Below are 15,944 nucleotides of genomic sequence, written 5' to 3'. Positions count from 1 at the left end.
TTTAACGACCTAGGTTTGTCGCGGCCGGGATTCGAACCCGGCCTTCCGTATGCGGGGCAAATGCTCTAACCTCTTGACCACTGCGGCGGTTCGTCGTTAGATAAACCAATCCTTTCATTTAGGAGTTCCAAACTTCTCATTCAGGAGTTCCAAATGACTCTGAAAAAGCAAAGACTGGACGAAAGCTCACAGTTAGCAAGCATTTTTCACTTTCTGAACGGTGAACACTTGTAAGCAGTTAGTGAACGGTGAGCGAACGGAAAATTTGGGAGAGTAGAACGTTTCAGAGACTGTAACACATGCAGCTTGTTTTGTATTATAACGACAGAGACTACATGTGGTACATGTATAAAGATCGAGTGTACTGCATGGGATCATTGGAACATTACGACTACATGTAGATACGTGCATTATGCGAATTTGTATAAACGTGTTTCATAAACACAGACGCAATACATAAATTTTTATCATCACACTGGTGTCGTGCCATTGCATTTTTAACTGTCAAGTTGACTTTAACTTAATGTTGATCCACTTGAAGTGGGTACAATATATAACCAATATTAGTATATTATATCGGACTCCTGTGGACTACGGAAAATGAACGGAAACAACAAAGTTATTTCATTATTCAGTATTAATGTTGATGGTGACCAAAATTATCAAAAGTATGCATCTCGTCGTAAGTCGTCTGTTGTGCGGGAAATATTTGATAGAATACACTCTGTACTAAATCGAGGAGAGGAGGAAATTGACGAGTCAATAGATGGACAGTTTCGTCTCAGGGAACAAATTAACATCGGAGATATTGTCGCCAGCAACGGTCAGCAGCTGTCCGTGGAAGCAAATCATTATCAAAGAAGAGGGAGTTCTTTGACAAACAGGTAAGATAAACACACACACCCACACAAATATATATATATATATAAATCATTTTATATTATATGGATACCCACTCCCGCCCCTCTACCTGGGGTTGAACTCACGACCCGCGGAACTAAATCTCCTAGCAGCATGTAACTACACCGCGCTAGACCACTCCACACCGATCGGTCTGAAACGTGCAGTTCAAACTCTTATATATTTCGAAAATGAAATTCTTTTGTTGTATGTCTTTGATGCAATTGGAATGCAGAGATCTCATTCTTACATACATGTACCGGTATATTTGACCATTTTTCATCCACTGTGCAGTTGACATACATGCACACCTGTAGATATACATGCATGCAGGTTTGTAAATTACCTTTACATGCACCTTATCAAGAGAACCACATCTTTCAAAACCACTAAGAATTAAGATTTAATTCTGTATCAATTATCATTATAAGTATTATCACTGTATCATCTAAGCACAATGTTATTTTCGTTTTTTTTAATTATTATTAAAGCGTCAAATTACCGGAGGAAAGCAGGAAACCTCCGGTAGAAATCAGGAAATGGTTTGTGTTGGTCAGCAGTTTCGTTAACATGGTCATTATTGGCGGGTTTCCGTTCAATATGTCCGTCCTGTTTGTGGAGTTTTTACGAGCTTTTGGGAGAAGCAAAGCAGAAACGTCATTGGTACAGTCTGTATGTACAGGATGCATTTTAATTGGAGGTAAAAACGCTAGCAAAATAACAGAAATTGTAAGTTGGATAATATTATATATATTATTTGTTTATTTTACGTCCGGTCGAGAAATTTTCACTCCTATTGAGATGTGAACAGCTATTTGTGATGTACCACAAAGGATGAGATGAAATAGCTATTAGAGTCGGCCCTTTTTTCCGTGGTCAATAAAAGCAATTCTATTATACTAAAGTTAGAATTTTAAACATAGACGTCACCGGCGATGGTTTCTGATTAGTTTTAATAGCTCCCTTTGTTTTTTGTCATGAGGAATGTCGAAATATCAATTGATTTTAAAACCCTATAACAAGCAGCTTTCGTCATGGTTTGTAATCTTTCACTCCTTCATGAATAATGATAAACAAGGTGGGTGGGTCTAGACACAAAGGACAACATTCAGTTAAGGAATACGAATATACCTTGTGTTTTTCCCGTTTACAAATCGCTTGACATTATTAACTCGGTCATTGTAAACTGTATTAGAGTCATTATGTGGGTTTTTTTTATGAAATGGAAGCTATACATGGTTTTCACGTAATAGAAATGCTGCATATTTGACTGATTTTTTTAATGCATGTTATTTATTTATTCATCATGATACTGCTAATACCAGAACACGTTAAAAACTTTAAAGCATGAAAAACACATTCGATCATAGATACCGGTGCTGAAAAAAAAAAATGAAATTAGAAATCAGAGTATGTAAGTGTTATCTTTTATTGAAAAGTTATTTTCAACTTTTAGTTTAGATGGAAAAATTGTTAACCGTCAACATAAGTTTCCTTCAAACCCTAATTTGTTCTGATGTACTAAATATATGACATAAGTGCTAACAAAAAATAAAGACCCCCCTCTTCTTTTCTCGAGCTTGGGATTGACACTTCGGGCAGGAATTTGCCTTGAAGAAAATTATTTAAAATATTTGGGCTCGATATATTGAAAATTATTGATGAAAAGACATTATTGATATTTTTTTCATTTTTGAAAAGCACGTGCGATGTTGTGAAAATACACGGATAGCTTAGGATACGCGTACATGCAAGTCTTTCTTATATTACAGATAGAATGATGAAATGTAAAGTAGAATGTTATTAAGATTTTATATACTGCTCATTTCCACGATACATATTACGATGTACCGGTTTAAAACAATCACCCTTATACATACAACACAAAACATACGAAATAAAGTTAATGTACATGTAGTACATGTGATAATAAAAAATTCTTTGAATGTACTCTCCCTTATATTCCTCTTTTAGGATTTTCCTTGGGGGTAAATAAAATTTCATGTTGCATACGCAGGGTACATACATGTAGGCATAAAGATAAAACAAAATCTGAGTATCTGCACAAAGTGAAACTGCATGAACTTTACAAAGATTCTGTACAGCTACTATCACTGGATAAACATTTATCATTGGTATCGCTTGACATGTTGTAATCAAATTCATTTTCTGGCATTAACTGAGGGTTAAGTGGCGTGCTGCTGTGTCGCCGAATACCTATTTACCGAAGTAGGATGGCTACATGTGCACACCCTCCTACTAGGCGAGCCCCCGACTTACACTAGCAATACCAGTACTTCACAGGATCAGCTTCGTCCTCAGCATCAAACTGCAACCAGTGAAAATACGACTTTGATGACACATGTCTAGACTGTATTTTACCCTGAATTATGTTTGGCATAATTTTTCCTAAAACAATAGTCAATACATCCGAATCAAGTGATATCGTCTTTTGTACAGAGCGAGCTACTCCGGGTAGGTTATCGATTTCAAACAGGTTTCCATCTAGTAAAACTTTTGTTAATCTTTTTTTTTTAAATATCGACGATATGGGCTACGTTTATCGACATACGAAATTAAAAAAGTTTTTAATAATATGCAACCATAGCATTCGGCAAACTCCGGCAGATTCCGGTACCCTACATCTAGATGGAATCAATCGAGGTGATCCGAGTGACAACCATAGTCTAATGATTTAACTGTGCCAAATATCGTCCATATAAAAGTATGGGCGGGGCAAAATCCCTATGGGAATTTCAGCTAATGAGGAATCCCCAAGCTTAAACTCAGAGATATATACCGTTTGTGGCGAATTTATGCGCCGTGTAACATTTAAATCATAAAAGTATAATGTTAATAAGGTGAATCATGTAAATTTTAACATGAAACAAAAAATTTATTTTTATAAATATATAGAGGGGCATTTCATATAGTCATTTCACTTCATCCTTTAGACCTACAATGTATGCTTACTGCTCAGGACCGTAACAGTGAGGGTTCTTTAGCGTGCAACACGGGACCTCCGTTTTTAAGGTCATATCCGAAAGACCCGATTCTCACTTCTAAATGTTAAACGTTTGGCGAAGGAGCAATTACTGACTATATGTATGTTAACTTCTTAGGTTTGACGCGGTCAGGGAACGAGCGGGGCTCGAACTTACGACCTCCCGGTGGGATTTATGAAATTGATCACTGTTCGTCATCTTCACATTTTTCATTGAATATATTTCATCTTGGACTTTGGTTAACACGTCTAATACGTCATAAGTGTAAATATCATAAGATTCACTCATTTGCTTTAAGGCAGGTAACAGCAAGAGTGTGTTCCCGAGGGCATTTCAAGATGGCGAACGATTTTCCATTTTGGTGTGGCATTATTGAAAACTTATGAATTGTGAAGAAGAATACGAAGTGGAGCAGTTTAAAACTAGGAGGAATTGTTTTAGCACATTAAAACTGATGTCTCTTCTTCCAATTTTCGTTTAGGGATCATCTTTAAAGTGGAAAATTAAGAGTTACGGTACATAACAGTCACCTAAAGGTATATGTGCTTCAACCAAGGAACAGTGTTATGAACAAATCAGATGTCAAAGGCTTAAGTCAAAAGACGAAAAAGTTATGGTCCGGACAATAAATGCCCCACAAATTCTCTCATTTGACCTTCTTATAAAAGAACAGTGTCAAAGGTCATCAAAAATTGCACGCGACATATGTGTGTTATCATGATATACCAACATACCAAATGTCTATGCCAAACGACAAAAAAGTTATGGTTCAAACAAAAAAAATATCATTTGAGCTTTACATACATAGTCAAGGTAAAAGGTAATCAAAAATGGCACTCGACGCACTGTATTATCATGGTTTACCCACATACCAAATATCAAAGGCCTATGTCAAAAGACAAAAAAAAAAGGTATGACCCGGAAAAACTTTGTATGAGAAGCGGAAGAAGAATTCACACAAAAACAATGTCCCCTCCCCCTTCCGAAAAGGGGAGACATAATCCCCTATGATGGAAGTCATATTTCGTCATAAATCAAATCTGGTGTCACCCCGCAGTTTTTCGTTCCTATTTCCGGATCATCACGGAGATGTTTGAAGAGCTATTGACCATTTTCCAGGGACATACTAGACATCTCTGACATTCAATCACAGCTGGGGCAGTGCTCTCCACAACTCTCCAATTTTGTTATATGGCCAATAAGGAAACGATGAGAGAAATACGGCATTACTTTGGAATTGGCACATCAACTGTACATGTAGTGCATATATATATATATATATATATATATATATATATATATATTGGATCAGCTCTTTGGACGAACAAGGCATGCCCTAATTCGCTCCGCTTTTAACATTGATTGGCAAGCCTAAAAACCAAAAACATGTAGTTGTAAATACGTTTGTAAATTAGTGTAGTTGTAGTGCTAGCTGTATTTATATGTAGTTTTGGTATTATTTTCGGTTAATATTCGCCACATTATGTAACTCTTTTCGTTTGTCCCGAAAATTTGACAATCTGGTTCGTGTCGTTGGTCATTTTAGTGCTTTGTATGATATATATATATATATATATATATATATATATATATATATATATATATATATATATAACTGCAAAGTAGTCTTCCAGATGTCCCATTGTCTTCCTGTATTGGAGGAAACCCTGATTATGTGAACAGGAACCATTTCTCCCAATTCTAATACATGTAAAATAGCAAACTTATCTTCAAGATTTATATGTATATAAATACATAATGATAATGAAAGGTGAAGATAGCGAACAGTGATCAATCTCTCAACTCCTATAAGCAATACAAAATAGAATTTAGCAAACACGGACCCCTGGATCAGGTGCTCGGGAGATGTAAGCATCCCCTGTCGACCGATCACACCCGCTGTGAGCCTTATATCTTGATCAGGTATATGGAGTAGTCCGTAGTCAAAATCAGTGAGCGACGAATAATCAGTTTAAAACACGTCAGACAGAAGTTGACCCAATGATAGGTTGTATTGGCAAAGTAAATCATTATAACGACCATAGAATTTGCAAATTGCCGACTTTAAACGAGACTGTTGAAACCCCTGTAACATCAACTTCTTTGTTAATAGCCTGCCTCGATTTAAAAACTGTCCATACGCATAACAAGCTCTTGCGTATCGAATTAGTAGAGATCTAAACATCGTATGCAGGCGATAATGGGATATTGCTACATAAATATGGGAAGCTGACGATGGATAAGCCGAAATCATCCCGTTTGTCATAAAGTTGTTAGTTTGCCCTTAATATTTATTTTCGATAAAATGTGGAGGGTTCTGGTGTCTTTTATTTGGAGTTGCATACCTCTTGAACGATGGTTGCTATCACCATTCAAAGACAATCGTCATTTCACTAAACAACAGAGAAGATTTAACCTAGTGCACTCTTTAGCACGCCATAGGTCACCTTATACAACATCTTCATCGTTTACAAGAAACAACAATTCATAATTAACCCAAACCAAATTGTTAAAACAATTGTTTGCATTCATATTCTTCACAACCTCAGTAAACCGCATGATAATTGTTTCGGAGATTTTCCATTTATTTATGAAAACTCAACCTACCTGCATATCACATTTAAAAAACCTTTCAATAAATGTACATGTAAATATATCTATTAAAGATATATGTGTCGTATTAAATTGTTTGTTTGATGTTAAAAAGCAGACTGTGTATTTTGTCAGTATGATCAACTAAACAAAAATTGATTTGACAATGAAAATCATGATAGTGGAGACATAGTGACAAAAACAATCTGGGACAATAAACAAGTGTAAACATAGGCATGTTTCATGAGAAGAAAAAGTTAATAATGATAATCAAGACCCATATAAGCGATCAGGTTTCAATCTGTTTGAATAGTATCAATGATTCAAGTCTTCTGGTGAGTCTTTTTCTTCAGTTTTATCTTTGCCTATTGCTATTGCGCATACAGAAATGTTAATTCCCCTGACCACTCCATCTTGTCGATGAGGGTCAGGATTCCAGCAAAAATTTACCATCATACAAACAATCCAACCCTAAGTACCCCTTTTCGTAGACAATGAAAAGATCGCGGACTCTGGGCACTGCATTTCCATATGGGTACAATGATAGTGTATATGATGTAGGAAATTCGACAAGTCCACAAAGAAATAACGTGAATGTGATGGGACTCTTTCCAAATACCCAGTCATCAACATCGGTCATATAAAATACCAAGTATATATGATGTCACGTTTAATTCAGTTTTACCTTACATCAACAGAAACTTAGATCCACATCATATTCGAATAAAACTGTACTCTGTTCCATCGAGAGTTTTACTTAAAGAAGCAAAAGCTATTTATGTTCCTTAGTTAATATGACTTGCAAAGTAGCCTTTGCTTGTTACTTGATAAAGGCAGTGAAAACAGGACAGTGATGCGAATTAAAAAAATCAATATATGCACCCAGGGGTGCATGAGCCGAGTTGCATGGAATACATTGTAAAGTCAGGAATGATGTGGCGTATTTATAATTGTGAAGAACTAATTTCAGTTTTAAACTTTTCGAGTTACTGTCCAGAAACCATATTTGTCTGAAGTTTTCAATCTATTTTCGGTCACTGTGACCTTGACCTTTGACTTTTTTTCTCCAAAATCAATAGGGGCCTTGCTTTGCTGGTATCCAACAATATATCCAAGTTTCTTTTGATTCAAATTAAAAATCTTCAAGTTATCCTCCGGAAACCAAAATGTTTTGGAATTTTAAATCTATTTTCGGTCACTGTGACCTTGACCTTTGACCATTTTTCTCCAAAATCAATAGGGGTCTTCCTTACCTGGTACCCAACAATTCATTTGATTAGGTTGTAAACTTTTCGAGTTATCATTCGGAAACCAATTGTTGACGCCCAACCGCCCGCATCAGCAAACCAATAGCCGAGTTCAACTTCTTTGCAACTCGGCTAAAAATGTCATTTATTTTGAAAATGACGAAGTTATATAACAGAATAGCTAGTGGGGGGTCAGAATAAGTCGAAATCGAGAGTTTTACTTGAAGAAGCAAAAGCTATTCTATAGTTGGATTTTTCCACACCAGAATATACAACTCCATGATTATGGATGTTTCCAATCACAAGCTATTTAAACCACCGCGAGTCATGGATGATATTCCTTCCGAATACCGCCAGTTCCTTCAATTCAAAAGGAATAGATGCCGTCAACATAAACAACAGTCTTCGTCATAAAATAATTCAATCTTGTATTCCAACACATTTCAAGTTCAAGTCTACACCCTGTATTGCCTACAAATATACTTCAACTATTGCATTATATACAAACATTGCAGTGTCTAGATATAGAGCATCTTATACTTAATCCACCTACGTGTTTTTGTTCTTCGTCTTCTTCCAACTATAGTCTAGTTGAACATGTTATTACCGGTGATGTTGATATAGTTCAAAATGAGAACCTCAGATCACTTATTAGTCCCCTACCGACGAAGTCTGTCAGTCTTTCTGTCAGCCCAGTTTTCCGTACTTTCTCTCTCTGTTTTTGCAGATAATTATTTTATATTTGGTACGTTGCTTTGCCATAACAAGTTACAAATCAAGTTAAAATTTCATCCCGGTCCGTTGATTTTTCACGTAGTCATGGCCCTTAGACTTAGATAAGAGTACTGTACTCATCAAAACTTCTAGCATAGTAATACAACAATATAGATAAATTATTCATGATCAACTATCTGTCACAATTTAATGACTTGGTTAAAGACCTAAACTTGATTATAAATTTGTCTTTGTTCCTGGTCTAGTCTCTACTCGAATAGTAGTTGATTTCCAATCCTATCCTGGTTCCCCAATTTTTCCTTTTACCACAACCTACATAATAACTTTGAATATTGTTGTGGTACAGTAATTTTTGCAACCGGTAGGGGACTATGTATTGCCATGCAATACTCTCAAAATGCTTGTTGTAAAAGGTCCTACATACAGAGAACCTCGGTCTTTCAATTGGCGATAGAACTTTATATCATGAATTCTGTCGATGGGCTAAATATCAAAAAGAAGAACTTGATACATTGTCAGAATGGATTACAAGTATAAGAGGAATATTAAAATCCCACATTAGACACATCAAAACGAAAGTATATACCATCTATCCTTCTGTGTTTAGTAATCCAGAAGTGATAAAAGAATTAGATAGGTTAAACGAAGAATATGTCTTGGTTTCAGCTGACAAAGCGTGCAACAACTTTGTCTTTGTAAGATTCATTATTACAACTGTATTTTAAACAAACTTGGCTTTAATTTCACATTTGGTAATCGTAAATACACTCAAACTGCCCTTTCAAAAGATGAAATTCTTCAAAACCATGCTTCAGTTTTAGACACATTTAATATCCCAATTATTTGGTCGGATGAACATGAGTTATCGTACCTATACTGGATTCCTAAACTTGATTAAAACCTTTCTTAAAAAAGATTCATTGCTGGATTTGTAAATGTTCTACCAAGCCCCTATCTTTGCTCTTCACGAATATATTAACAGTATGGGGGATTGATTGATTGATTGAATATTATTTAACGTCCCTCTCGAGAATATTTCACTCATATGGAGACGTCCCCACTGCCGGTGAAGGTCTGCAAAATTTCGGCCTATGCTCGGCGCTTATGGCTTTTGAAGATGGAGGGATCTTTATCGTGCCACACCTGCTGTGAAACTGGACCTCGGTTTCTGCGGTTTCATCCGAAGAGCCGCCCCTTTTAGTCGCCTCTTCCGACAAGCAAGGGGGTACTGAGGGCCTATTCTAACCCGGATCCCCACAGGAGAGAGAAACTAACGTACCGTGCCACTACATATGCAAGAAGTGATGTGATCAAATGTAGATTTTGAAAAATTCTAAAGAATTTTTAGTAAACTTGAAATCGTAAAACTTCTCAAATCAACAACATCAAAACGCATGACTTTCAACACTTTACACGACCATTCTTCACGATAAATTAAAGACTAGACTTTTTGACATCATAGATATTTGCTTATTCAACGGAAATATTCATATCTTCTGATCAGTCATACAAAAAAAAATTCTTTGTTCAACACCAATCTGATTCCACGCACAAGTACACTGCAGTTGAAATAAAAATATACTGGAGTACCTCGAAAATATCTTCGTAGTCTATGGTGATCAGGTCTTCCAACAGTCTGTTGGAATTCCAATGTGCACGAATTGTGCTCCTTTGTTACCTGACCTGTTTTTATATTGTTATAAAGCAGAATTCATTCAAAACTTCTACGTAAGAACAAATCTCCTGTTATGGCCTTCAATACGATATTGAGATATATCGATGACGTTTCATCTATTAACAAGAGGTACTGTGAGCAATGCTCACTAAGAATACCCCCCGCTTACCCCAATCTCCCAAAGGGTGTTGGTAATAGGTACAATCTAATTAAAATTAGATCTTTGATCCGCTCATGCAATCGCTACACAAAGTTTAGCGATTGCATGAGCGGATCAAAGATCTAATTTTAATTAGATTGGTAATAGGTATAAACTACCTCTTTTCTGAGTGTAAAAAAGAAATGGCATGACAAACCGAACCATATTGCTATTTCGATGTCCAGTGCCCGTGACCTTTGGACCCCAAAATTGATAGGGAACATCTTCATCCCATGGGTAGTCCATATGTATGATATGGTGACTGTAGGTGTAAAGGATAATGCTTTAGAGCCCGGAAACCATATTGCTACTTCAATGTCCAGTGCACTTGACCTTTGACCTTTTGACCCCAAAATCGATAGGGAACATCTTCATCCCATGGGTAGTCCATATGCATGATATGGTGACTGTAGGTGTAAAGGATAACACTTTAGAGCCCGGAAACCATATTGCTACTTCGATGTCCAGTGCGCTTGACCTTTTGACCCCAAAATTGATAGGGAACATCTTCATCCCATGGGTAGTCCATATATATGATATGGTGACTGTAGGTGGAAAGGATAACGCTTTAGAGCCCGGAAACCATATTGCTACTTCGATGTCCAGTGTGCTTTACCTGTGACCTTTTGACACCAAAATCGATAGGGAACATCTTCATCCCATGGGTAGTCCATATGTATGATATGGTGACTGTAGGTGGAAAGGATAACGCTTTAGAGCCCGGAAACCATATTGCTACTTCGATGTCCAGTGCGGTTGACCTTTGACCTTTTGACACCAAAATCGATAGGGAACATCTTCATCCCATGGGTAGTCCATATGTATGATATGGTGACTGTAGGTGGAAAGGATAACGCTTTAGAGCCCGGAAACCATATTGCTACTTCGATGTCCAGTGCGGTTGACCTTTGACCTTTTGACCCCAAAATCGATAGGGAACATCTTCATCCCATGGGTAGTCCATATGTATGATATGGAGACTGTAGGTGGAAAGGATAACGCTTTAGAGCCCGAAAACCATATTGCTACTTCGATGTCCAGTGCGCTTGACCTTTGAACCCCCAAATCGATAGGGAACATCTTCATCCCATGGGTAGTACATATATATGATATGGTGACGGTAGGTGGAAAGGATAATGCTTTAGAGTCCGGAAACCATTGCGTCTACAGACGGACGGACAACCCGATTCCAGTATACCCCCCACAACTTGTTGCGGGGGGGGGGGGGTATAACAATGATAATTTTCATTCATATGTTCATTCGATATACCCCGGTGAACTTGAAATAAAAGACACCACAAAGTCGTCCACTTCTGTTTTATACTTAAATATTTCATTGAAAATAGATATTAACGGCAAACTAATAACTCGGCTTTACTTTATGATTGGATGAGGTTTAACGCCGTTTTGAAAATATTTCAGCCATTTTACGGCGGTAGTTTAATGATAATCGGAATGATTTTCGCTTCTCCATCGTCAACTGCCAATATTTATGTAGCAATATACCATTATCAACTGAAATGGTGTTTATATCTCTCATCCGATTCGAAACGCAAGAGCTTGTTCCACGTATTACCATTTTCTAAATCAAGGCAGGCTACTGACAAACAAGTTGATGGTGCAGGGGTTTCAACAGTCTCGCTTAAAGTTAGCATTTGGCAAATTCTATATGGTCCTTATAACGATCTAGTTTGCCAATACAACCTATCATTAGGTCAAATGATGTCTGGCGTGTTTCATACCAAGTGTTAGGTCGTTCTTGGCACACTGATTTTGACTACAGATAACTCCGATAATCTGATCAAAATATAGGGCTCACTGCGGGTTTGACCAGTTGAAAGGGGATTCTTACTCCTCCTAGGCACCTGATCCCATCTCTGGTGTATTCCGGGATTCCGTGTTTGCCCAATTCTTTTTTTTTATATTGCTTTTAAGAATTATGAGATCGATCACTGTTCGTTATCTTCATCTTTCATTTAGGAGTCGATCAAACTTCCTCATTTTTTTTTTTATCTTCCTTGTCTCTCCATTTGGTTCCGTATTTATTTGTTCATTGATTCTAATTTCCAAAACAAAGATGACAGACTTTTAGATGATCTCTTTTTGAGTAGGACAAACAATCGATATCAAAAATGTCAAACAGCATTTCACCCAATGATAGGTTTTATTGGCAAACTTTATATCATTATAACGACCATAGAATTTGCGAATTAGTTACTTTAAACGAGACTGCTAAATCCCTGTAACATCCTCTCGTTTATCGATTCAAAAATTGATCATACGGAGAATAAGCTCTAACATATCGAATCAATTGAGATATATAAACACCATATGCAGGTGATAATGGTATATTGCAATAGAAATATGGACAGCTGACTATGGCGAAGCTGCAATCATCCCATTTGTAATAAAGTTGAGTTGTTAGTTTGCCATTATTATTCATTTTCAATAAAATATCTATGTACGAAGCAGATGTGGAGGACTCTGTGGAGTCGATATATCTAATCACCACAAGAGATTTTTTCTTCTCATGTACACGTTGAAGTTTTTCAATAAACTCATAAGAATTTAAAACATGTCAACTAACAAAGGAGCACAATTCGTGCGCATGGGAATTCCAACAGACTGTTGGAAAACCTGATCATCAAAGACTACGAAAATATTGTCAATAAGGAACTCCAGCATAATTTTTATTTCAACTTCAGAGTACACGTACTGTACTTATGTGTAGAATCAGAGTGGTGTTTAACAAAGTAATTTTCGAATGACTGATTACTAGATACGAATATTTCCGTTTTCCATTTTGGTTTAAGAAGCAACTGTCTATGATGTCATCACGAGGAATAGCCGTATAAAATGTTGAAAAGTTATTCATTTTGAAGTTGTTGATTTGAGAAAAGTTTTCCGATTTCAAATTTTAAAAAACGTTCTTAAGAATTTACATTTGATTTACACCACTCTTATTCTGTCCCGTGGGGATCTGAGTTAGAATAGGTCCTCAATACCCCTTTGCTTGTTGTAAGAGGCGACTAAATGGGGCGGTCCTTCGGATGAAACCGCAAAAACCGAGGCCCCGTGTCAAAGCAGGTGTGGCACGATCCCATCCTGCTCAATGGCCATAAGCGCCGAGCATAGGCCGAAATTTTGCAGCCCTTCACCGGCAGTGGTGACGTCACCACATGAGTGAAATATTCTCGAGAGGGACGTTAAACAATATACAATCAATAAATTTTCTGGCATATGTTGTGGCATAGTACGTCTGAAGTTTCTTCTTCACAACTGTTCATATTATCGTGAGGAGTAAAGAATCTCTTATGAATCTTATGAATGTCAAACAACTAAGAATCTCTTAGGAATGTTAAACAAGTTCTCATCTTCGTATAACTTTTTTACAGGCATTGTGACTGGTACCTTTGTTTTAAAATTTGGAACAAGGATATGCGGGTGCTGTGGTGCTCTCCTATCGGCTATTGGAATTGGTGTTTGTTTCCTAGCGACAGGTCTAGAGTTCCTGATTATTTTCATAGGGGTCATGGCAGGTTAGAAATACTGATTTTCACTAACTTTGTGGAGGACTTTTCCTATAAAGTGAATTACAATTAAACCATTCAATTCAATATGATATAGAATGGATAATTTCTTACCCCCTTTTTCTGCAAGCCAGAACTGGGTTTGAATAAATTTATTGCTGTTATACCGTATTATTTATTTTCATCCATAGGCGTTGGATTCTCTCTTAATATCATTTGTGCATCGACGAGTATATCCCAAAACTTCTCCGGAAAGGACAAATTCATCATTTTATCAATTGTTTCCACTGGCTCGGGTATCGGGGGACTTATTTCTCCATTGATGCTTCAGTATTTCACGGACATGTACGGTTGGAGAGGTTGTATTCTGATCATTTCTGGAGTAGTGTTTAACCAATTTGCTGGTGGACTAATGTCTGGACCAAGCCGCAATATTCCCACTTCAAAGAGCTCAATTCCCAAAAAGGATCACGAAGACATTGATGAAAACAACGAACCCAAACATGGTTGCTTTTCTAGGTTTCAAACTTTATTAAAAAACAAAGTGTTTTTACTTTACTGTTTTGCTTTAGCGTTTGCGTTGGCGCCATTCAATACCTTTTTAGTTTTCTTCATTGACTACTTTGAAGAGAAAGGTTTCGATAGATCTTCTGTAGTGTGGTTATATTCTGGAATGAATATTCTAACCACACTATTTCGACTTATTCCTGGTTTTATGGCACAGAGTCCAAAAATTCCAAAACTAGCAATACCAGCTATATATTCAGTGATCGGATTTTGCAGTCTTGCCCTTCTTCCCTTCGTAACTTCCTATGTACTTAACGCTATCGTGATTGGATGTTTTGGTGTAGGATTTGGTGGGGTGGTCACAAGTATGTCCATTACCACTATGGAGCTGGTAGGGGATGGAAATTATCCTACTGCTTATGGAATGGGTTTAGCCACTCTCGGGATAGTAAACACAGCCGGAGCTCCCATCTCAGGTAAAATAAGGTTTGCAATATACACGTGTGCATGAAAATACTAGTAAATTAACTCAAAGGAAAGGAAGTAAAAAAGAGCTCTTTAACTTTGAATATATGAATGATAAGTCATCAGATAAAAGGATTACAAGTAATGTATATAGGAATCAATGTGTTCTAGGACACAAGTTAATTCGTGTTTAATTACATATCCAGCTTCGGATTGAAACTCAAACGTGTGAATGAATGTACAGTGTTATTTTCAAATATCCAAAACCCAAATCTTATGTATTACATCGCGATTGATTCGGATTTGCAGATTTGTCGTATAATGGGACACGTTTGTCGATGTGTTTTATTTTAAGGAAATTAATTCTAAGAGAGATAATTTTGTATGAATCCAAGATTAGTGATGTTGAGGGGGGATATCACTCATTTTGGACACATGCAGTATTATCCCAAGTTGGTAGAAGATTTGTGGATTCAAAATTCCAGATTCAGTTTTAAAAATCAAGCATTTCATAATTGGCAACTGGTTTGGAATCAGTTTATAGAATAAAGAATAAGTGACGTCTTTTGCACAGGTTACATTAGAGACATCTCTGGATCTTACAAGTACAGCGTACTATCGGCCGCCGGAAGCGAACTTCTAGCGAGTGCAGTATTCATCATAATTGCCATATATCATACACGGAATAGTAAAGACCCACTGTCCAGATTCAACAGAGAAATAGAAATCCAAGCAAGGCGGAAATCCAGAAGACGATCCAGTATTCTACCGTGGAGGCGGAGCGTTGACCTGGGATTTTCCTTGTGATCTCGGACAACGCTTCGATGTCAAACAGATTAGTTAGAGAGTGTGGAAATGTAAAATTTCGGCATAGCTTCCTAATTCTATATTTTCTCCCTTTATATCCGATTTAAAGTGATCTGTTTATGTGACATATGATGAACAATGTTAGAACAAAATATGTTGTATGATTCCCCGGTGCAAATTTTAATTACTTTACGAATTGCGCATGCTTGATTGATATCGATATTTCTTTAATATACTTTTACCTTATGTAATTCAATAAATGACATATTCGACAAAACTGTA

At 36.8% G+C, this 15,944-nt stretch overlaps 1 protein-coding gene across 1 annotated transcript; it reads left to right on the top strand.

Annotated features, from left to right (window-relative positions):
• The first annotated feature begins 514 nt into the window (after nt 1-514).
• Nucleotides 515-15,944, top strand: LOC130046802 (monocarboxylate transporter 13-like). Its single transcript, XM_056139761.1, has 5 exons — nt 515-884; nt 1,392-1,600; nt 13,749-13,892; nt 14,075-14,866; nt 15,430-15,944. The coding sequence occupies exons 1-5, from the start codon at nt 601-603 to the stop codon at nt 15,660-15,662; spliced, it is 1,662 nt and encodes a 553-aa protein (XP_055995736.1). The 5' UTR covers nt 515-600; the 3' UTR covers nt 15,663-15,944.

Source organism: Ostrea edulis, chromosome 6, assembly GCF_947568905.1.
Source record: "Ostrea edulis chromosome 6, xbOstEdul1.1, whole genome shotgun sequence".
Classification (NCBI taxonomy): Eukaryota; Metazoa; Mollusca; class Bivalvia; order Ostreida; family Ostreidae; genus Ostrea; species Ostrea edulis.
Note: the sequence above shows the minus strand (reverse complement) of the source record. Positions and strands in the feature narration are given on the sequence as shown.

What these genes read in the sequence shown, in the direction of transcription:
- LOC130046802 (XM_056139761.1), top strand. Translation starts at nt 601, where the DNA reads ATGAACGGAAACAACAAAGTTATTTCATTATTCAGTATTAATGTTGAT. An exon ending in AGGATGCATTTTAATTGGAG is followed by an intron (nt 1,601 to 13,748) that starts GTAAAAACGCTA and finishes ACTTTTTTACAG; the next exon opens with GCATTGTGACTGGTACCTTT. An exon ending in AGCCGGAGCTCCCATCTCAG is followed by an intron (nt 14,867 to 15,429) that starts GTAAAATAAGGT and finishes TCTTTTGCACAG; the next exon opens with GTTACATTAGAGACATCTCT.